The sequence below is a fragment of the Neofelis nebulosa genome, chromosome 5 (genome assembly GCF_028018385.1).
Source record: "Neofelis nebulosa isolate mNeoNeb1 chromosome 5, mNeoNeb1.pri, whole genome shotgun sequence".
Taxonomy (NCBI): Eukaryota; Metazoa; Chordata; class Mammalia; order Carnivora; family Felidae; genus Neofelis; species Neofelis nebulosa.
In genome coordinates, this window is record NC_080786.1 from 130,746,425 (window position 1) to 130,771,360 (window position 24,936).

The 24,936-nt window shown below is 37.2% G+C and overlaps 1 protein-coding gene across 3 annotated transcripts in view; it reads right to left on the reverse strand.

The window, feature by feature from the left end:
- SAMSN1 (SAM domain, SH3 domain and nuclear localization signals 1) overlaps positions 1-18,528 on the reverse strand; it is a 140,613-nt gene extending 122,085 nt beyond the window's left edge. Inside the window, exons 1-2 of one of the 3 annotated variants that reach the window (XM_058731754.1) lie at positions 18,445-18,528; positions 12,276-12,407 (exon numbers count right to left, since the gene is read on the reverse strand). In XM_058731754.1, coding sequence (XP_058587737.1) covers positions 12,276-12,407; positions 18,445-18,468 — 156 coding nt within the window. In that variant the 5' untranslated portion in view covers positions 18,469-18,528. The remainder of the gene's footprint in view (positions 1-12,275; positions 12,408-18,444) is intronic. The other 2 variants (XM_058731755.1, XM_058731756.1) reach the window with 2 other exon arrangements.
- Between the last annotated feature and the right edge of the window lie 6,408 nt (positions 18,529-24,936).

A 24,936-nucleotide genomic window follows, 5' to 3' on the forward strand; every position in this document is an offset into this window, starting at 1 on the left:
TCATGCTTTATATATAGTAATTCACTTAATCTTCACAGCAATCCTGTGAGGTTGATATTATTATCATTATCCTCAATTCACAGATAAGTAAACTGAGGCACAGAGCAGTGGGAAGCCTTGCCTCAGGTCACATAACTAATTTGTGGTAAAACTGGTATTTTGTACCTGGTGTCTTAATTTGAACACAATTCTACTTCTATACTTGACTGCACAGGTACAGAAGCCACCTGCCACCTAGATCAGAGATCTCACAAATGAGAGCTATTGGCCAGAGGTAGAGTGACTGAAAAATCAGAGAAAATATAATACTATTCACCACTACTAAACAAACAACTCAGAAAATACACCCTTACCAAAGCATCAGTACTAATAATTTAGTATTATTTGAAGACAAGTGCACAGACAGCACATTGATGTGTTTAAAGGCGTTCATCATTTTGTGGATGCTGCCGTCATCATCAGAGAAGGTCCAGTAATTTATAACAGCACATTTAATTAAAAGTGGGCACTTCAGGAGCCACTGAATTTAGATGACAGTCTGTACATTGGAGGTCCCCCACTATATTACTACAATAATGTCACAGTTCTCAGAGAGAGAACAGATTTCATCCCCCCATGAGAATGCACTGAAGAAGAAGAAGCAATGTCAGCTCCTCCTGATGGGAACAGTAGACTTTCTTGCCAGCCTGTCAAAAAGTAACAACCCTATATAGCTAATGAATTCTGATATCCTCAAGAGAAGCAGGTGGTGGATGGCATCCCCACATGGCCCGTCATCTCAGGGCAAATCACAAAGCTGGTAGTGCCTGGAGAATGCACAGGTACCTTATCTAATCCATCACAGACAGAGCTGGTAAATCACATAAAATTTTGCCATTTGTCTACGGGTATGCCAAGTGAGCTTTCTATCAATCCTGAACTAACAAACTCCTCTCACAGCGCTATAAATATCCAGGATGACAAAACAAGTTACCTAGGGGATGGTTATTTGCATTATAAAAGATTCTTCCTTTACAAAAAGATTCCATTCCAGATTTCTTTAAAAAGAGAGCTTTTCTTAAGTATCTTCAAATGTGTCATGATATATGAAATTATATTTACACAAAGTTTTAGAAAGGGGAAGGGCGACTAATGTTCATTAAGTTTCCTATTTGCTGTCACTTATTATCTTCTTTAATCCTCATAGCCCCAAATGGAACAAGAGCCAGCCAAACAAACTTGTTGGAAGTGTGATAGGAAATGCGATGGGTAAAAATACCAAACTCCATCCTCACAATGAGAAAACACTGAACTGGCACTCCAGAAGCTGGCTTGGTTCCCCAGGTCTGCTGCTAAATTAGCAAGATCCAAAAACTCCTCACAGAACCTCAGTTTCTGCATCTATAGAATAAGGTTGGTGAGCAGAACTTTAAAATCTCTTCCAGTAGAAACAAGTCATGGTTCCTAATCTACACTATTTCAATCCAAAATCAGTAGGGATGACAAAAGTGTTTAAGAGAAAATTAAAGTGAGAATGGGCTTATTCTTTAAAACATGATTAAAGAGAGAACCATGGCTTTCAGTAGATTCAATTAGTCATTGTATCATAAGCCGAGGAAATAAAAAAGAGAATAAGGCATAATTAACCTTAATCTATTGATTTCATTTTACTTTAACATAAGTCTCTATTTACGAGAGGAGACGAATTAAAACCACCAGGTAGTGTTCACCCATGAATTGGTGGCAGAAAAACCGTATGTCATCATAGATCTAATGGGTAAAAAAAATAAGAAATGAAAGAAAAGTGCAGTCTTTTTAATGAAGGTAATCAATGTTTTATATGTCAGCTTGTTAGGAGTCATTTTACAATCTAGAAATCAAGAAAAGGATTACATGCACTGTTTTGACACTGACTCCTCTTGTTCATAGTTTGATGAAGACCCAGTTGATGGGATGCCATTGTTAATCTCATTTTCTTCCTTTAGTGTCTATGTTATTAATAGCTCTGTCAATGCTGATGCTAATATGGAGACAGAACAAAAAAATCCCAGTTTTAATAGTTTGGAGGCAAGTCAGAAATGCAGTTGAGTGGTAGAATACCAACCTGAGAGTCACCTGCCTTGACTCTCCATTATTCATCTATTCTAAAATGACATGTCACATTTCAGTGTGTCCTTTTATCCATTTGTAAGACACTTGGCTTTAAGTGCTTTTTAAGTTCTTCTGTGAAAGATGCTAGAACAGCGTGCGATGATAATGTCTTAACCGCCTCCTTTCACCACTTTTAACCCTAGTTCTTCCTTCAAATCTTCCTTTAAATCTTCCTTTAAAGCTTAAATCTCACCTCCGTGGAACTGGCACCGTTAAACCACAAACCACAGTTACGTTTTTAGAGATAACACCCTATTATTGATCATTTATGTTGTGCCAACCACTGTACTAATAATGTTAATTATATTGTTACTTTTTATTCTCAAATGATGAAAAAGAGAGCAGCAAACAGTTCCCTCATTGGATAGAAGAAACCGGGCTTGTAGTGTTAAAGGAAACTGTTCAAGATCACAAGGCTGGTCAATTTCAAAACTAGAATTTTTATAAGACTTATCTGACCCCCAAGTTTTGTGCTCCTGACAACTACATTATATATTTTTTGGGAATTCCTTCTGAAAATTCTTATAGAAGTCAAGCTTGTTGCTTACAGCAAGACATTTAATTCCATAGCTAACTTATGTTTCTCTCTACATATTTTGGGTATATACATATTTCTTGCTGTAGTTGACATCTGTCATTCACTAAACCTAAAATCAATGTATAGAAGAAGGTAAGAAGAAGAGGAGGAAGGGACAAAGAGGAGGAAAAAGTAAGGAGGGAAGGAAGGAAGAAAGAGAGAAAGACGGAAAGAAAGAAACTACTCTTGTAACGAGAATAAGATGTGTGGGGTCCTGTCCACCTCATGAACCACCCTAAGACACTGATACAAAACTGACTAACATGGGGCAAAAGCTGAAGTATGGGCATCCATTTTTAATGTAACAAATCTCAGCAGAGACAGTGTGGTTCTGGAGCAGCCACGGTGATAGTGTCTTCTTGACTTTCTGCTTGTGACAGAAGCAACAATCTCTTTAGTGGCAAGTTTTGCAGTGTGTTTCTCAGAGTAATTCTGCAAGCTCAGCCAGGTATCCGTCTTCAACCTCCCAAAGATTCTGAGCTCTCGTTAACCTGTAATATATCCCTTTCTGCTTAAATCAGCTAGCATAGATTTGGTTATCTGCAAATGAATCTGATCAATAACTTGTCAAATTAATTTTACTTCCTGTATTAGTGAAGTATTGCTGTGCAATAAATTACTCCAAAATTCAATGGCTTAAAACAATACACATTTATTATCTCACAGCTGGTGTGGATCAAAAATATGGGCATGACTTAGACGGGTCCTCTGTTTCATGATCTGTCACAGGGTTGAAGTAAAGTTGTCAGTCCAAGGGTCTGAGGTCTCATCCAAAGCTTAGCTGGGGAAAGGATCCTTTTCTAAGTTCACTTAGTGATTGTTGGCAGCATCCAGTTTTTGAGAGTGTTGAAATAAAAGCCACATTTCCTTTCTGGTTGTGGGCTGACTAGCTGCTCTGGGTTCCTTACCACGTGGGCCTCTCTAGATGGGCTCTTGCTTCATCGTAATGTTCAAGCCAAGCAGGCAATAGAGCCAGTCTGCTAGCAAAACAGAAGTCAGGGTCTTTTGTAACCTAATTATGGAAGTGACTTCCTGTTACTTTTGCCAAATCCTATAGGAATCAAATCATACACAAGAGTGGGGATTACACAAGAACTTAAATATCGGAAGGCAGATATGATGCTTCATTTTGTTTCAACTTGGCTAGAGCAGATATTTGGTCAAATGCTAGCCTAGAGGTCACTATGAAAGTAGTTTTCAGATGACATTAACATTTAAATCAGTAGACTTTAAGTAAAGCAACTACACTCATTAATATGAGTGGGTCTCATCTAATCAGTTGAAGAACTAAGACAAAAAGACTAGTCTCCCACAAGGAAGATAGAATTCTGCCACTAAACTACCTCTGAACTCTAAGTATTTTTTAAAGTTTATTTATTTATTTTGAGAGAGAGAGAGAGAAGCACAATGAGAGAAGGGGAAGAGAGAGAGGGAGAGAGAGAGAGACCATCCCAAGCAGGCTCCACACTGTCAGCACGGAGCTGGACATGGGGCTAGATCTCATGACTGTGAGATGATGACCTGAGCCAAAAATCAAGAGTCTGATACCTAACCAACTGAGCCACCCAAGCACCCCTGGACTCTAGGTATAACATCAACTCTTCCCTGAGGCTCCAGCTTGCCAGCCTGCCCTGAAAATTTCTGACTTGCCAGCCTCCATAATCACATGAGCCAATTCCTGCACATAATTTCTTATATACCCACAACCTATTAGTTCTGTTTCTCTAGAGAACACTGACTAATACAGCTGGGTTCATTAGAGGTCATGTTAGAAGTCTGTCTTCTACAGTCCCAAAAGGAAAATAATAGTATTTTACGTTAGACAACAGTCCCTTTCCAAAATAATTTAAAACATATTCAAGGAAACATTTTAGAGCAGCAAAGGGCCTTAAAGACCATCTAGTCTTATCCTATTATCTTGTAGAGGTGGAAACTGAGATCCAGACAGTGTAAGGACTTATTCAGCACTATTTAAGAACAAAGCCAGGGCAAGAACTCAGTTTTCTCTCATAACACTCTTACCATTGACCCATGAATTATCCTAAGTTGAAAGCTGAGAATTATACTGGTGGCTGAAGACTGATTATAGCGAAGGAAAATCTTCATGGGCAAATGAACTACTGGTCAGCAAGGTTGTTCTTGCCTTGATTGTTCTTCCCATTGTGGGTAGTGGTTTTGTGCTGTGCCTTCTCATCTTCCAACCCAGATTCCTTAGTGATCAATGGCACACATAGGCAAGACAGCAGACTGGGGTCATGGGTACTGCCAGTGGCTATGGAACACAGCGAAAATAACTGGCCATATGGGGATTAAACCCCTGACCTTGGCCTCATTAGTGCTGAGCTCTAACCAACTGCTAGACATGTATCGTATTGTTTGTCTTTAAAACTATCTTTGAATCTGCTCTATTACTTTCTGATTAAAATCTGGTAGCTGGGAACAGTTTAATTGATTTCTCCAGTGCTTTTTTTCAGTACACAATGTTGATGAGTGAGTATATAAAAAATTAAACTTGCATTTTAATAATATTTAAGTTAAAATGGACCTCCCCCACCCAAGAAACGAAATAACAACAGCACAACAACAAAAAACCATCCTGAAATAGGAATTAGGCAAACAAGAGACACTGTGATAGATTTCCTTGTTCGCTGCTGTCTACACATCATGGGAAATCTCGGGCTGAATTGTCAAACATTGCACTCAACCTGAGTGTTCATGATTTGAGGCAATTTGTGGAGATTAAAATCTTGGGTGTTCTAATGCACATCAACAATAAATCCTGTTGCTTCTTCTTGTCCAGCCCAGTAAAAATCAATGCTTTTAGGTAAGGAGTGTTGATTACAAATTATTTTTGAGCCGTTATTTTAAAACGACATCCGAGCTCAAGTGAGAGTTTGACTTAAAGTCATTTAATCAAGGATATTAAATTAAAGGATCACTCTGCCCTGGTGTGATGGGTTGCAGAAGGCAGGAAAATGAACATTAACATGCATTATGCCAGGTGCTTAACGTGTGTTATAACATTTGATCCTCACTACAAACCGAGACGCAGACATTTTTATCCACATTCTATTGCTCAGGAAACTTAGGGTCAGAGAAGTTCAAGAACATTTTCAAGGACACACATTTCTCAGCCGCCTGGGGAGCAGGGATAAAACTCGAGTCTATTAACTACATTGCCCATCTCAAGTTCTTCCTGCTATGTTCTCTATCATCAGATTATATTTAGCATATATATTATAAGGTTGGATTCTTTATCCTCCTATCTTCTCTTCCTCTTCACTGCTTATCTCCCAAGAGTACTCTGCCACTCACCTGTCTCCTGCTTTCCTGATTTCTCTAACTCGCATACACACACATTCATACCACACACAGAGACACACGCACAGACACACACAGACACACTCATGCACACTTCTGGCAGAGGGGGCCAAAGGACAAGATTAGTATTTGGGAAGCCAGAACTCCCATCTTGACTCCGTCTGTCTCTTCAGACAAGTCACTAATCTCAACTTCCTCATTGGGTAACACACACATGTTCCCTATTGTCTCCTCTACGTCTAAAAGTATGTAATTAAATGTTTATCATCAAGAGTTTTTATACTTTAATATCTATGTTTCCCTAAGCAAAGTATGACACTACCTGGTTACTTTGATGTCTCAGTACTGTTGACAACTGCCAGAAGTTGTAGCAAAGTCTTAGCAAAGTTACAGCAACTCTTTTCTTTGTGATTTATTTTTTAATGTAATAGTTTTAGATAGTTTTTTTTTTCCCCATTCCTCTCCTTCTTAACTGGATAAAATCAAACGTCTTAATTTATCACCACTTTAGAAGACCCAAATATTACAGAAGAGTTGTAACTCGCTTTAAATGTTAGGATAATACTGTTAGCCTGGGGTAGTGATGATACAAATTATTTTCTGCAAAGACAAAAAACAGCCACCTTCAAAAAGCTAGCCACTTTTCCCCTCCACTGTAGAGGAATTCCGGAGGTGAAAGGGCACTGCTTTTGTTTTTTGTTTTGTTTTGTTTTGTTTTGTTTTGTTGAGGATAGTAATGCTAATGATAAGAAAGGTGAAAGACTCTGAAGGAAGGATGGTGGACATAGTAGATTAACATACCCTCACCTTCCTTCTGGTGTGCCTCCATCTATCAGAGGCCAAAAGGCTAAAAACTGCATTCTACAAGTTTCCTAAAGCCTGAATAATATATATAACTTAGGTTTGGTAGAATACATAAGTATCCATGTAACATTTGAAAGGCGGGATGTGATGTGGAAGCCACAATCTGGTAGCCATGTTAAGAAATTAGTGAAATTCCATTTAACCTAACATATCTCATTTCAGCAAGTAATTCATGTAAAAATTGTTAATAAGATGCTTTATACATTTTTTCATGCTAAGGCTTTAATTGGAGCGCCTAGGTGGCTTAGTCTATTGGGCATTTGACTCTTGGTTTTGGCTCAGGTGATGATCTCATATTTCCTGAGTTCAGTCCTCACATCGGGCTCTGTGTTGGCAGTGCAGAGCCTGCTTGGGATCCTCTCTCTCGCTTTCTCTCTCTGCCCCTCCCCTACTCACACTGTCTCTGTTTCTCTCAAAATAAAACAAATACACTTAAAAAAAGTTAAATATGGCATGTGTTTTACCCCTATTGCCATCCGCATTTGGACTAGCCCCTTTTCAAGCACTCAGTTGCCACTTGTGTCTGTAACTGCACAGCCCGAGGGGGTCTGTATACTTTTTCTGTGAAAAGCCAGATAGAAAGATATTAGGCTCTGTGGGTCACATACAATTTCTGACTTTTGTTTTTGTTTTTAAGCAAACCTTTAAAAATGCAAAAATTACTCTTAGCTCATGGGCCATAAAATATCGGCCCCTGGGTCTGCAGTCTGCAACCTCAGCTCCAGTGTGACGTATCAGCCCTTCCCATGGTTCTTTAACTTCTGTGCTGGATCCTTCCCACATGTGGAGAGGAGGAGTAATGAACTCAGCCAAGCCTATGCAAAGGATGGTTCTCAATCTATACAGAAGGACACTCAGGTCTAGGGAATTTGAGCAACTTTCCCAGGTCAAATAGCTGGTAAGTGGCAGAGCCAGAATGAGAACTTCTATTTGCTCAACTCCAAAGCTCATGCTTTTTAACCCTGCAGCATACATACTCCATTATTAAGACTTCCTTTGGCGTAATTAATGGAACTTCACTTATCCATTCATTTAGCTTACAAATATTTATTGAAGGAATATTTGTGCAACATATAAAAAATATGTTCAGCATGTAAGTAATAGGGACATTGCCCCTACCCCACATTAATGCCCTTTTTGAAAAGGCTCAAATTTCTTATCAGTTTAACTTCTGAGTTACAAAATGAAGTGAAAATTGACAATTACTTGCTTACTTCAGTCAATATAGATGGCAAATCAGATAATTCAAGACTGATCCAGTTAACCTCCAACTGGCAGAGGTACAAATATTTTATGTTCTCACTCTATTTCTAAATCAAGATATTTTATTAGCTTCAGACATGATAAAGAGGTACTAAAATAGCTACAGAATCGAGCCATAATGGCATGCATTGTAGCTAATATGGTAACAAAGTAGTCAACCCTTAGGCTAGTATATTCGCACGTTTTCATTCGCACGTTTTCTTTCAGCGTATTTACTTAGTTGCAGGAGTATTCACTCCATAAAACTTTTTACCCATTTTTTTTTTTTAGCAGTAGCTTTCCCTAACTCTCTGGCTTTGCTAACATACAAGTGCATGGCTTATTATTCCTCTTCACGAAATTTAATAAAATCTTGTATTTTCAATTGATTTCTCTTTAGACCAGCTCTCCATTACCAACCACCCTGGAACGGCAATTAAAATGAAAGCTGGGCATTTCAAATGTTCCTCACTTGAAATCCCAAAATACTGAATAGACATTTCTCCAAAGAAGACATGCAGGTGGCCAACAGACAAATGAAAAGATGTTCCACATCCCTCATCATCAAGGAAATGCAAGTCAAAACCACAATAAGATACCATCTCACACCAGTCAGCACAGCTAGTTTCAAAAGGACAAGAAATAACAATTGTTGGAGAAGATGTGGAAAAAAGGGATCCTTCATGTACTGTTGGTGGGAATGTAAATTGGTATGGCCACTATGGAAAACAGTTTGTAGGTTCCCCCAAAACTAACACTAGAAATACCATGAGATCTGGTAATTCCGCCTCTGGGTTTTTACCCAAAGAACATGAAAACACTAGTTTGAAAAAAAAATACATGCCTACCTATGTTTATTGTAGGATTGTTTATAATAGCCAAGATATGAAACAACCTAAATGACCATAGACAGGTAAATGGATAAAGAAGATGTGGTTTATATGCACAATGGAATATTATATATTATATACGAAAAGCCATAAAAAGAATGAGATCTTGCCATTTGTGACATTGATGGACCTAGAAGGTATTATGTTGAGTGAAATAAGTCAGATGGAAAGACAAATATCGTATGATTTTACTTAGATGTGGAATCTAAAAAACAAAACAAACCAACAAATAACAACAATAACAAGAAGAGAGACTCATAAATATAAAGAACAAACTAGTGATTACCAGAGGAAAAGGATGGGAGATAGCCAAAATAGGTGAAGAGGCTTAAGAGGTATACACTTCCCGTTATAAAATAAGTTGCAGATATGAGAAGTAGAGCATAGGTAATACAGTCGATAATATTGTAATAACTTTGTGTGGTGGCAAATGGTAACTAGACTTATCATGATGAGCATATCATAATGTATATAACTGTCAAATCACTACATTGTACACCTGAAACTTGAAGTATATGTAAACTATACTTCAATTAATTTTAATTTAAAAATTCCAAATAAACGTCTTTCCCTTTAATACCTATTCAACCCTTAAGTTGAAGCTGATCTACACTGGATTATCTCCTCTGGAACTCTGTATTATTTTATTCTCATCTATGTTACATCACACCTTGTTTAAAACAGTGTTTTCTACATCATAAAACTCCTAATAAATAGGAATAAATAAAGTATGTTTAAGGGAAGTCAGGAAGCCTAGGATTCCTCTCTCATTGTGAGTTTTCTTTTCAATTCATGTGACAAATGATATTACTTTTCGTATAGGCTATTAATTTCCACTATATCAACTAGATATGCTGTCTGTTTGGAGAGCACCCTCTCCTCTCTGGGAAGGTCACAGATACACTTGGGTTGAGGACTGGGAGCTTGAGACAGAACTCCATGAACTTTAGGGTTGGTTTTATAGTATTTCTAGAACATCAATCCAAAAAGAATAATATTCTTCTGGTATTTTTAAGACTAGTCCAAAACTTTTTTTTCTCCCCTTGAATTAGTGGGGAAAAAAGGAAGTGAGAATACTAGGAGGAGAAAAGGATCCATTCTTCAGAGGATCAGAGGGAAAGTTGTAAATCATAAATGTCATTATTAAAAGACTTATTTTATTATATCCAAGCTGTGGAATAATTTTTATAAAGAATATAATATCAGTTGTAATATGAAAGGACTGGTATAATTTAACAGTTAATACTAGAATCAGTGGTTGAACTGGTTGCCTTTCAGTGTACACACACACACACACACACACACACAAATTTATGCTTATATGTATGCACATATTTTTGAATTAAATATGGAGTCATATACATCTATATGATATACATGTGTATATATATGTGTGTATATGTGTATATATATATATACATATATATATGTATATATATATATATATATATATATATATACAGAGAGAGAGAGATAGGGTTGTAGCAATTTAAATCCTGTTTTTATTATTCTCATTTACTTTTGCAATGTAAGTGAAGTTTGATAAAAATTCTAGTAGACTGCTTGGCCATGGACTTGTTTGTTTTTCATGCATATTTATTAAACTAACACATTTAAAGAAATATCTTCAGGCTCTTCAGCTTATTCAATGTTTCTTTTTAATGATAGAGTAAAAATGCTTGCAAACATTTTGTGGACTCAATTGAGAGTCTCTATGTAAGTCTCTCTCTCTCTCACATTAATATGTAAAATGTATTGTTGCTTCTCTTTATGCATATCTGTCAACATCAACATCTTAATGGATATTGAATAGGGTATAAATTGAGGGAAGATTTTCCACCACACTAAATTTTGGGGGGGTTATTTTTACTTACTGAGACTTATTACTGAACTTGTTTGCTTACATCTGTAAGCTATATAAAGAAGAAGTTCATAGGAATGTTCCCACAGAATAAAATAGGTAGGCATAAAGGTAGGTATAAAACTTGAAAGTACTTTACTGTAATCCTTTCTCTAGAGCAAAGAAAGATCTGGGTTTCAATCGTAGGTCATCCTCTTTTTAAGCGGGAAAGTTACTTAACCCTTCTCAACCTTTCTAAACCTCTCTGAAGTTATTGTGATGATCAACACAAATAATGTCATACGTAACATCACCTGTTCCAGTGCTTTACATAAAGGAAGCGGATATTGATGTTTGTGTTGTTATTGGGGCATCTATATCTAGAAGGATAAAAAAAAGTTCTGTTCTTTCTTTCTTTTTTTATGATTTATTTATTTTTGAGAGCAAGAGAGACAGAGCATGAGTGGAGGAGGGGTACAGACCACGAAATCATCACCTGAGCCAAAGTCAAACGCTTAACATACTGAGCCACCCAGGTGTCCCTAAAACAGTCCTTTATTTGTAGCAGACATAGGATGCTCTGTACTGTACTAAGCCACGATAGAAGCAAAGTAAGTTTGTTAGTATGGGATTAATTTAAATACAGCACAATCAACTAAGAAAACAGCCGGCACTGTTAAACAGGGACAGAGCCAATTTTGCAGAGCACGGGGAACTCTGTGCCTCTGGTAATTATAAAGATAATTCAAAAAAATGATCTGCTTTTGCATTCCAGTCATACTCAGGCTTTGTGAGTTCACGATGTGTGCTCATAAACTTAAGGAGCAGCTTAGTAAAGTGGTTAGCACAGATTTTAAAGCCACCAGGGGTACGCTGGAGTAGGCACCAGAGATAATGAACAAATAAATATTCAGCTATTGGAAGCCAGTTGTTAAACCTCTGGTGGCTTGAAAATGACCACAGTAGGAGCACTTAGACCATGACAAGCGGCAAATGCTACAAATCTGGGGGTCCCCCCCCACCCATCCCGAACACCTGGTGTACCAATAAACTACTGATGCAAACCCACATATATTTAGTTGCCAGCTTTAACACTTCACAGTTAGCAAGTTAATTTTCCCTTCTCTCCTGCAGTTTCCTCATCTCCAATAAGATATAATTATTTCTTTGTCATAGGCTGCTTTGAGGATTAAGTGACTTAACTTATGTAATCACATACTCTATAAAAGGTAGTTCATATTCATAAGCTAAAATCACGAAAGAGACAACAGTGAAGAGAAAATCAGAAACTAAAAGTAAATGAAGAACTTTCTGAGACGAGTGGTTTTTGTTGCATTAACAGGTATCGTTAAGCAAAATATTCTCAATTTGTAATAGAGAAGTCACCCACCCAACTCAAGGCTTCACTCACCATGAAGAGATTGGCGTGTGCTTTTCCACTCTCCCCATGAGGTGAGATAAGAGAACCAGTCCCGACAGAGGTGTTTCCTTGGTTAGCTTGTTGCTCTGGGACTGGCTCATATAAGCTATCCATAGAGCCCTCCTGTAATAAAAGAGATTTATGAGGCGAAAAATAACAAAATGATATTTTCCTTGAAAAGTCATCTATCCTATCTACCCACTTTAATAAAGCACCTTATCCAAATTCTCCTGGGCATAGAGGTTGAGTCAATGGTATGCCAATTTTCAGCAGTGAACAAGGCGGTAGAAAAAGGCATCCTCATCACTCGCTACAGAGCCAGGAATTCAAACAAGACAAGTGTCAGGGAGCAATGCACAAAGTGAGGCAGTTTCTCAAGAAGCATGATGAAGACATCCAGTTCCAGGCACTCAATAAAGGCCTATCTGGACAGCAACAAACTGTGTTGGGTGTCAGGTCACAGGTTTCAGATATACATATCCCTCTAATTAGTACTACGCCCTTGTGTAAGAAACACAATCTGTTGTACTTGGGCTTCCTCAACTGTAAAGCAGCACTTTCATTCATGTTACAGACGAGCTGTCAGGATAACATGAATAGACAGAGTATACTTGGAAACAGCAAAAGTATTTCACAAGTACAATGAAGGCACTAATATTAATGTCTATAGTATTTATATTAATAAATCATAGTATTTATTTGTTTTTATTCTTTGATGGAATAATGAACTTTAAAATGTATGAGTCTGCATTTAAAACCATTGTGAACTATACTGTGAATTTTCTTTGTACTTGGGAAGCAAACTTATCAACTGAGTTGAGTTGTTATATTTTCTTCTTTTGAGACAACTTGGTCTAGTTATGACATCATCTCGAAACAACCTTAATGGAGAGAGGTATACATACAGTATGTTGAAAATTTCTATAGTAACTGGTGATGCCGATAATGGTGTCATAGGTCTGCTGGATTCTGAAAAAGTTTTCTCGGTTGAAACAATGAGTAAAAACTGTAGTGTGCCAGTGAATATGTTTTCATCTTTAAAAATGTTTTTTTTTTTTTTAAGATGTAAGCTAAGATTGAATTGCTTTTGCATTGTCTACTTACAGAACTTTAAACTAACCTGCTCTACAGTTTCATATTGTCAATAACCACCGCTCAAAACACATGGCAAATTATTGGGAAAATTAAAAAGACTTAAGTAAGAACTAAGTCACGTATGCTCTAAAATCCCTAAACATGTAGGAAGACTGAAAATCTAACTGAAACACAAAGCGGTGAATGAATGTAAAACTTTCAACCTGTTAAGCACCCATCCACAAACAGGTAGCACTGGCCAGATCTTGGGCTTTGTGGAGTAATGTTCTGGAGACATCCTGCACATAAAGCAACTCCATGCTGAAATCCAGAGGCTACAGAAGCACTCGTGATTAGAAAGAAGACTGAAAAAAAAAAAAACCCCAATCTCTTTCTAATAGCTGCTGGGACCCTTGCTTCTAGAAATTTGTAAGCCAGAAAAGCAAAATTTATTTTATTTTTTTTAATTTTTTTTAACATTTATTCATTTTTTGAGAGACAGAGAGAGAGCACAAGCAGGGGAGAGGCAGAGAGAGGGGGAGACACAGAATCCGAAGCAGGCTTCAGGCTCTGCGCTGTCAGTACAGAGCCCCGTGCAGGGCTTGAACCCATGAAACACGAGATCATGACCTGAGCCGAAGTTGGACGCTTAACTGACTGAGCCACCCAGGCGCCCCCAGAAAAGCAAAATTTAATAACATAGCCAGCAAAATGGGATCTGAAATAAGCAGCCAGCCGGCTCAGTGACTGGATGGGTGATACACCAACTATCACCTTGGGATAACATCCCTAGACCAGCATTGTAAGTCTTGGTTCTAAATTGGAGCCTCAGGAGACTTGAGATATCTGTTTCACAACTAGAGGGAGAAAGGTGAAGAGAGAGAGAGGTGAAGAGAGGAAAGAAAAAGAGAGGGAGCAGGGTGAGGGAGAGGGAGCCACAGGGACTCAGGGAGGGCAAAGAGTTTTGTCATTTGACATTGACCGAGGGATGAAGGGATTAAATGCTGAAAAAGAGAGCCAACTGAATAGACAATCTGAAAATAAAACCATTTCATTCCAGGTAAAATTGAAATCATAAAATGGATGGAGAAATAATTTACCAAAGAATGGGATCTTCATAGAACAAATGAAAAAGTAACATCCAATTATAAGTAATCTATGATAAAACCAAACAGGCAGAAATGAAACAAGAATCATTAAAGAGCAACAAAAAACTCTTGAAAATGAGTAATATAATCATAGAAATTTATTAAAAATAAAAAAAAAATTAAGATCAACTCTAGACCTTTGAAAAAATTATGAAATGCTGAAGAGTCTACCCATGGTGCAGCGTATAAGAATAAATAGAAAACACATGGAATATTTGGGTAAAAGTGTAGATGGTAATATATTAAGACATTACAACATAAAATTAATCAGAACTCTGGAAAAATAAAATGACAGGATTTTCTTGTCAATTCAAGAAAACTACAGACCTATTTTACTTATAAAACAGTTTTAAGATATTCTAAAGGCGATGTTAACAAAATTAAATTTAATAGTGTACATAAAAATTAGTATTTAATGTAGGAATATGAGGATATTTCAACATTTAAATGCCTTTTTACAACATTAAAAAGAAAAATTATTGGGGCGCCTGGGTGGCGCAGTCGGTTAAGCGTCCGACTTCAGCCAGGTCACGATCTCGCGGTCCGTGAGTTCGAGCCCCGCGTCAGGCTCTGGGCTGATGGCTCGGAGCCTGGAGCCTGTTTCCCATTCTGTGTCTCCCTCTCTCTCTGCGCCTCCCCCGTTCATGCTCTGTCTCTCTCTGTCCCAAAAATAAATAAAAAACGTTGAAAAAAAAATTAAAAAAAAAAAAAGAAAAGAAAAATTATTGAAATAATATATAGGAAAACTTTTTATTTGAAAAATTTATTCTCTTTGAGAAATAAAATTTGAAAAATTTATTCATCTGCGATATAATCTAAGCAAATTGGGAAAAGACAGGACTTCCTTAACCTCATTAGGGTTATTTATTAAAAACCTCAGGAAGACTCAGGAGTAACTACATGAATGTTAGAAACAAGAGTAAGATGTCTGCTATTAGAGCGTTCTTGTCAACATTACAGAAGAGAGAGAAAAGTTAAGAATGATGTAATTACTAAAGAAGAAGAAACCTTATAGATTATCTGCATGGAAAATCTAAGAAAAAAAATGTAGACTACCAGAATTTTAATTCAGCAAAATTATTTACTTGCAATTTCAATATCAAGACGTCTATAATGTATCTATAAATCACAAAACAAATTAGGAAAAAATAATCGCAACAGCAAACAAAATTCTTAGACCCCTAGCAATAAATTTAGTAAAAAGATGTGCATGAACTTTATAGAGCAAAGTACAAATTATCTTAATAGTCCATAAAAGAAAATTAGAATAAACGAAAGGCTACACATGTTTGTGGATGGGAAGACTCAACTCCATAATTAAGTCAATTTCCCTTAAAGATGACATAAAATTAAATCCATCTTAATCAAAATTCCATCAAAGATTTTCATATAACTGGAAATTTACATAGAAGCACCAAGACTTAAAGAGTCCAAATTTTGAAGAAGGACAAGGAAAGGGTATTCTCTTGAGTAAGCTGTCTACTTAGCATTAGAATTATCTTAATAGGTATGTAAAAGAACAGGTATAAGGAAAGGGGTAGAGATATACCAATGGGATAGAATAGACTCCAAATAAAATAGAGGCAGCATTGCAAATCACTGAAGAAATGGTGCAGGGATAATTGATTTGTAACCTTACTGGGTTACAAAGTCATGTTAAACTCAATAACTATATGATGAGCTCAACAAGAAAATCATCCTGCTTCTAATGAGCAAGCCTTCTAAAAGCCTAATCACAATGTAAAACTGTAAGAAAAATTCTGGAGTCAGAGTGGCATGCATAAAAGGATATCCCTGCCTCCCTTTTGAAAGATAGACCCCATTTCGAGTTTATAGATCCAAAATAATAGCAATCACCCTTAATGGATTATTTATAGTATCCTTGGTTCAGAATGGGTAGTTCATTAAGTTTGCTTTATATTTCTCTTAAAAACCCCATTTACTAAAAGATTTACAATTTCCCCCTACACTTAAATAAGGGAATGTTTAACTCTTTCTCTGGCTTTCTTCAGGGGCAATCTTTATGGGATGCTTAGTATTTAGAGCCACCTCCTTCCTACAGAATTAAAGGTCAGTATATTTGTATACACCACTACTTTTTAATTCTGCTATCTTTATTTCCACTAAATCAGGGATTCTTAGTCTCTTTTTTTAATGAATGCCCCATATGTTCACATTCCTACATGCACGGATAAAATATGTTTTGAACTATGCACAAATTCCTGGGGAAGACTGTAACCCCACCCCTTTTTCACAGCTCACAACAGCACAGTGGGGTGTCTCAACACCCTGGTTGAGAGCCCATATGCTAAATAATTTTATTTATTTACCTCACAGGAAGGAATAAAAAGCCACCTAAAATAGTTTGATTTTTTTCCCAAGTACCTTGTGGACATTTTATTATTAAAGCAATTAATTTCGATAAACTTTGGAATGCTTGAACAAAATCCTTAAGCGTTGATGATGGTGCAGTCTAATCAAATCTGTTTCTGCACAAGTAAATTTTTAAGGACTTTAAAACATGGAAAAGACTTGCAGTCAAATTGAGTTCATGAGGCATGACTTTGAAGCCATCCTTTTTGAGTATGCCCTCCTTTTCCTATATTACCCAGAGAGACAATCATGCTCAGTATATGGTTATATGTCTTCACTAGCAGGATTACAAACGTATGCCACACTATGCTGAGCCATGCTATGTTCTAGAAACATTAGCATATTGATTATAGAACCATTCAGAGTGATTTCACAACGCAGTTTTCTCGGCTGCTACACTGCCTATTTCCATGGGACGTATATTCATATAAACCACATATAGCTCTTTTAGATCGACTAGAAAAGAATGCACAATACCATTTAAATCACCTGAAATGGGATTTCTCCAGTCAGATTTATATGGCATAAAGCAAAGTTGAGCACCGGCAATTATTTTGTAAATTGGGACTACATAGGCAATTGGAACTCGATGATTCAGCCTGCCACAACTCACAATTGCATTTTATTTTTCAAGATGCTCTAAGATTAAATCCCTTATCTTGGCTTAAAATGCCTCCTGTTTAGGTATTACAACCTATGTCAGCACCATCTCTCGCACTTATGTTAATCTTATTTGCAATTTGGAAAGAAAACAAACATCAAAGTAAACCATTTTATTTCCCCAAATGACAGGGATCTCCCATCCACATCTTGAAAAACCAATGGGTAGGCATAATGTCCTGCTGTAAACACAGATAGAAATGAATAAAATTATTTTTGAAATCCATTTTTAGCATTGGCAGATGGTCACAATTGCAGGTTAGAGTTATAACGTATTTCCAGATCTATGACTACCTGCTAACTTTCCCCGATCTACTTCAGGCTAAACTAGAAAATAAGGTAATAAGGTAAAAAAGAATTTGAGAAGTGCTTATACCCTTGAATGAGCACATCTGCAGGACTGAAATAATCTATCGTACCTTGCATCCACAGTACTGTGTAACTCAGAAAGCTGCCTCCATGGTAGTTTAACAAAGCCAACATTAAACGGAATTCATTACTCAAACAATAGAGAAGACATTTTGATTCCTAGGATGTCCCAAAGCGAAGCAAGCAACCCAAGTGCAGCACATTTTGCAAAATTTTCCTCGTATTTATAATAAATAGAAGAAAATAGTTCCTCAAAAATTGTTGACATACTAAGAGATTCAGCGTCAAAATGTTAACTAAGTCGTAATTGTTTTAGATAAATGTGTATATATTTTTGTAAATTACTTGCATCTGAACAGAGTTGGCTTAAGTGCTTTAATAAAAACATCCGTTTTCCTCTTTCTGATGTGGACTTTTCTCATGAGACCCTAAATATATTAATTAATATCACCGCATAGGAAGTTTAGGGCATTCCCTAACTGCATTCCTTTTAGTTGATACAATTAAATAAAAATGAGGTTACCAAAGAAACTCACCAGTGAAAAGCAGAAAAGATTCATTTTGGTCAGCGTCAGTCCCTTGTTGCTGGGCCTGAGAGAATGTGACCACCCCTGTAGCTCTCCGTTGCCTTTGCAGCTGTTTGGGCAGCTCTCCTGGGAGATTATTACAAAGTAAAATCCCTGCCATAATCCAGGGGATTCAGAGACCGTGATCAAGTAAGATAGGTCTTTATTAAACAAACAATTTTCTAAATTAATGAGGAAGCCTGACTATTAAAATGAGAGAATGAGACTTAGCATGATTTGTGTAAACAGCTTTCGGAGGTGGCAATAATATTACTAAAATCCGAGGCAAAATTGCGGTGAAAACAACCTTATAGGCCTAGCTAACTGAACAGAAAGTATGGAGCAAACCTTCAAAAAAAAAAGTCATTCTTCAATATAAAAGTAACACCTTCCTTTCAAAGGTGGTAGGTCAAAGCTGTGTCTCATGTGCCTCCCCGGGCCCATTCCTCTATTCCCTTCCATTCATTTAAAAAAGAAAAAAAGGTTGGGTCTCTTATAGGACATAAAGCTCAAATAGGTACCTTTTATGGTGGTAAAATATACATAACAAAATGTAGCATTTTAACCGTTTTAAAATGAAGCATCTTGTGGCATTAAGTATATTCATGTCATCAACCATCACTACCATTCCTCTCCAGAAGTCTTCATCTCGCAAAACTGAAAATACATACACATTAAACACCAACTCCCCATTCCTCCCTCCCCACCAGCCCCTGCAACCACCATCCTACTTTCTGTGTCGATGAATTTCACTATTCTAGGTACCTCATCCAAATGAAATCATACAATATTTGCCCTTTGGTGACTGGCTTATTTCTCTTAGCACACATGCCTTCAAGGTCCACCCATGTTGTAGTATGTGTCAAAATTTCCATTTTTTTAAGGCTGAATGATATTCATTGTATGCGTATATGTAGGTATATGCCACATTTTGTATATCCATTCATATCTTGATGGACACTTGGGTGGCTTCTACCTTTTGGCTATTGGAAATAACACTACTATAAACAAGGGTCTACAAATCTCTGTGTGTGTCCCTGCTTTCGATTCTCTTGAGTACATACATAACCAGAGATGAAACTGCTGGAAATTTTAATTTTGTACTTGCAAATATGCTTCTTCTTCAGCTGGTCCTGGACGTCTTTTTCTGTAAATAACATTTATTTTTAATACCCTCAGAAAGGGCATCCATAGTTGTCCCTTGTTCTTAAACTCGGGATATCTGGAGAGATCCCTTGACATGTTCTGCTCATAGAATGCTGTAAGTTAAGAATGCTTTAAATTCTGAGGTGCCTGGGTAGCTCAGCCAGTTGTGTCTGACTTGATTTTGGCTCAGTTCATGATCTCAGGGTTCCTGAGATCAAGGCCCACGTTGGGCTCTGCTCTGACAGTGTGGAGCTTGCTTGGGATTCTCTCTTTCCCTTTCTCTCTCTGCCCCTCCCCGACTTGTGACCTCTCTCTCTCTCTCTCTCTCTATCTCAAAAATAAATTTAAAAAAATGCTTTGAATTCCAAGTAACAGACTACATATCTGAGGATGCTTACTCAAGAAGAGTTACTCTCCTCATGTAAGAATTGGTTTGTGGATTGACAACAGCTGGCATTGATGCAGAGGGTCAGTGAGATCAGAGTCATGGTAATTTTCTGCAGTCCCCTGCCTTCCCTTCCTGTTCTGAAGATGGATGCAGAACCTCAAAGCATCAAGTCCTCACAGTTTCTTTCAAGTGAAAAAAAAACACATCTTGGGGACCATTGTCAAGCAGCCCTCTGTGTTCGTCTGCAGGCTATTAATTTTCCCCAAAGTCACCACAGCACCCCTGTAAGATTCTCCATTTCTGCGTGCTTTCCCAAGTTAGTACTTTTGGGGAATATTATTTCAGGTGTATTTTGAGAAGATTTAATATTAAAATTTAATCAAAATCAAAACCAGATGAAACTAGAACTTCGAGTCTCTTTTAGGAACTCTAATATTATTTTGAGTCTGAATATTTAAAAAAAATTAATCATGAGATTTTCATATGTACTCAAAAGTAGAGTTCATTAGTCCCTCCTCATTCCCATCACCTATATTCAATAATTATCAAGATATTACAACAGTTGTTAAATTTATCCCATTTTATCCTTATCATTTTTCTTTCCTGTGCAAGTATTTTAAACCCCAGACATCATGTCATTTCACTCCTACACACTTCACTTTGTATCTCTAAAATTTTTTTTGACATTTTCCTAGATAATCAGAGTGCCATTGCTATGCTTCAAAATTATTCCTTGAAAACTTCAAATACCTCCCTGTGTCATTCCCCCCACAGAGAGATGGAATCTATTTCTCCAATTCCTTGAATGTGGGCTGAAGCTGTGACTACATTGATAAATAGAATATGGAAGAAATATCACTGTGCTAGATCTAAGCTTAGCCTTTAAGAGGGCTGCCAACCCCCCTTTCCTCCTTTTTGGACCCCAACTGTCCTATTGTGAGGAAGCCCAAGCAGCACATGAAGAGACCTACATGAAAAAACATCAAGGGTTCCAGCAACAGCTCCAGCTGCTGTCCACGTTGACAACCAGCACCAATGTGCTAGCCCTGTGAGTGAGACCATCTTGGAAGTAAATCCTCAAGTCCCAGATGAACCACCCTAGTTATGACAACGGGGCAGAGAGCTATCCCCAAAAGACCTGACCTGAGTGCAAAATTGTGAGAAAATAAATTGTTTTAAGCCACTAAGTGGTCCACCATGTGACAAGATTGCCAAAATATTTCCATAATTAAATCCGCCAATGATCTTAAGAAAAAAAAAAAAGTATCTTTTCATTTGCACCATTTGAGTTAAGATCCAAACAAAAAAGACCACGTCACATTTGGTTATCATGTCACTCAAGTGTCTTTAGTCTAGGACTTGTCTTTCTCTCACTTTCTTCCCATCTGCCCTTCTCTCTTCCTTGCCACTAACTTGTTGCAGAAATAAGTTCCTATGAAATGTACCACATTCCAAATTTTCTGTTTGCTTCCTTGTGTACCATTTAACTTCTTCTTCCATCTCTGGTATTTCCTATAAATGAATATCAGCTTTTTCCTACCAACGGAAATTAGTTATATTCGGAACCCACCTTTTTCCAAGAACTTTTCATAGATGGTGCTAGGTGCTACATGTTATAATGTATCAGGGGACACTTAATATTTCTCACTTTTGTTGATACTAAGATCTAGTTTCATCTATTGATTACCCAAACTTAAATAAATAACCTCAGGAGGAGCTACAAGATAATTTTTATTTATGTAAGTCAACTCACATTAATCAGCTGGAAAATTTTGTAAAGTAGCAATGTCTCTCACCAACTAGGACTATGTTTAACCAAAAGTACAGTATGTAGCAGAAAAGATAGGATGACATTTTCAGAGTAAGGAATTAGTGCTCTAGCTATTTTTCAGTGATTTTTCTTCCCTTCCTCCTCCTCCCCCTTCCTCTCTCTCTTTCTCCTCACGTTATGAACTTCTAGACTTTTATATATGTAATGTGTTTCAATTAATGCTTCCATATTCTTCTTGATGCCCAATTTTGTCCTATCTTTAGCCATTAAGAGGCTTTCAGTACATGTGTTCTGGCAAAGAAGAGCTTATTGTTTTTTGAGTTGTTTGGATTCTAGCACAACACGGTGTCCTAGGCTCATTTTATATATTTTCTTCCTCAAATCTAGAGTCATCCATTCCAGGAAAGTCTGAAATCTTTTAAGAGTTTCTGAAAGGCCAAATCCATGTGCCATGATATCTTACTCTTCTTTTTTCTCTCTGATTCTCATTTGCTTGTTTTTTTGTTTTTTTGTTTTTTTTGTTTTGTTGTTGTTGTTTTAAGTTTATTTATTTTGAGAGAAAGAGAAAAAGAGCGTGCATACACATGTGTAAGAAGGGGGAGGGACAAAGAGGTGAGAGAGAATCCCAAGCAGGCCCGAGGCTCCATCTCCTGAGCTAAAATCAAGAGTCAGATAGTTAATTGACTGAGCTACCCAGGCGCCCCCTCATTCCCTTGTTTTAAGATACCATTATTTCCCACGTATCTAGCCCTGTGTATGGGTCATGATTAGAGAACTTATCTCTTCAAACTACTTGGTGGTGGTACAGCTGAGGATCAGAGATAGTTCCTTGTAATCCTTTTGTTCCATGGACTCTTGCCATTAGGAAGCAGGTGGTCATTGGCAGAATCTAAAAATAGTGCTGGAGTATCAAACTTCTCAAATCTTTGTAAAAATTTGTCTCTCTGCACTTATTCTTCAACTTCCAATTTTCCTGGGACACGTGGGTAGGTCATCCGGTTTAACGTCCAACTTCGGCTCAGGTCATGATCTCACAGCTGGTGCATTCAAGCCCCACATCGGGCTCTGTGCTGACAGCTCAGAGCCTGGAGCCTGCTCTGAATTCTGTGTCTCCATCTCTCTCTGCCCCTCTCCACTCACACTCTGTCTCTTTCTTTCTCTCTCAAAAATAAATAAACATTAAAAAAAATTTTAAAAGAAGAAAATTTCATGATTCATGTCCCTGGAAGAAGCGATAAAAACAACAAAACATCCTAAGATTCTTTTGCAAAAGGTCTCCAAGGAATTGTACCAGGACACCACTCCCCCAAAGCCATTTCCACTGTAAAGAAGAGAACAGGACCTGGTAGACACAGCAAATGCCCCTATTTCCTCTTCTCATATTCTTCTCTTCTCATATACTGAAAATTAACTATCTTTTATTTATTTCCTGTGCAAGCAGCATTTCTATATGTTGTAAGATGACGATTGCTTTTCATTCCAATAGGTAGGTATCATGACAGTGCACAAAGAGCATAAGCTTTGGAGCCAGACAGCTCTGCATTTGAATGCAGTAACTTACCAAGAAATCTTTAACAAGTCACCTAACTTCTCTGGATGCCAATTTCCACCTCTATAAAAAAGTGGTGATAGAATCTGCCATACATACTTCTTATACGAATTGATACCAATGTATATAAAATGAATTCCAGGACGAATTCAGCAAACTGTTATCATGAATCAGTTTGGTCACTTCCAATGAAAGTGCTTACCAAGAGCACTCACTAAAGTTTACTGTCTCACTCAAAAAGAAGGAAGGAAGGTTATCCTGGCCAAAGTGCATCAGAGCAAAAGCCACAAGAATGGGATTCTGCACCTAGCCCTAAAACTAAGGAACTCAGCAACAATACCTTCAAAACTCCAAGGGCTTTCAATTCTTCATCTACCAAACAAAAGAGATAGAATCAGTTTTTTTTTTCAACACTTTTCACATAACAGCACACACACAACACACACACCACATTTCTTCAAGGCTTTATCAGTTCTTTCAAATTTCAAGGAGATGATATCTCAACACATCCATAACCATTCCTATCATATCAGCATGTCACCTCACACTGCTGGCAAGCTCTGAACTGGAGGAATCTAAAGTCGCGTTAGCTCATGATACTCACGATGGATATTTAGGAGCAGGGAAAATGGTAAAAAATGAGTGATGGGAGAGGAAAAACACTTCAAGCAACATAGAAGTAAATCTAACGCTTAAATTCACATCTTGTGGACTGCCGCATGAAACTATCATATGGACAATTCTGAGACCCCACCATATATCTCCAAAAGGCACTTTCTAAAATGAAATTGAAACAATTATAAATCACACAGTCCATTTCATTGCAAAGACATAGCTTATCTTGATAACTAATCATTTATTATCTCAAGTCCATTTCTGAATTTTCAGAAACGAAGCACATATGTAAAGTAATAAAGTTTGAAGAAATATAATTAGAATAGTGGGACATGAAAATACCTATCATTTTAGAAATAATTCATATAAATTATCTATTTATCAATCATATCTATTAGCTGGTCAACCCAGATAACATTGTTTCCCCATTTTTAAGCATCCGGTGTCAATGAAAGAAAGGAGAAGGAGAGGGAGAGGGGAGTGGGAAGAAGAGAAAGAGAGAGAGACAGAGAGAAGGGAAGACAAGGAGAAAGAGAACTCTAACAGTATATACATTTTTGGTACAGACAATAAGTATCCTGACTGCTTTTCAAGGAGAGCTAGGAAGAGTCATATTTATTTGATCAAGGTTTATGGAAATGTTTTGATTTTTCAGTGCTGAAATTTCAACTCTTATTTGGTAAAGGTTTTTAATGTTTCCTGCAACCAAAGTAGAATTTGTCAAGGAATAAGCTTTTAGGAAGTTCAAAAGGTTTGTTTTAGAAAAGAGTGATTTGCAGATGTGGCAGAGAAGAAAAATGTTTATGTACTTATTTATTTTTATGATTTATTATTTTGAGAGAGACAGAGAGAAAAAGAGAGAGAGAGTGATGAGCCGGTGGGAGAGAGGGGCAGAGAGACAGAATCCCAAGTAGGATCCATGCTGCCAGTGTAGAAACCTAATGAACCATGAGATCATGACTTGAGCCCATGACTGGAGCTGAAATCGAGAAT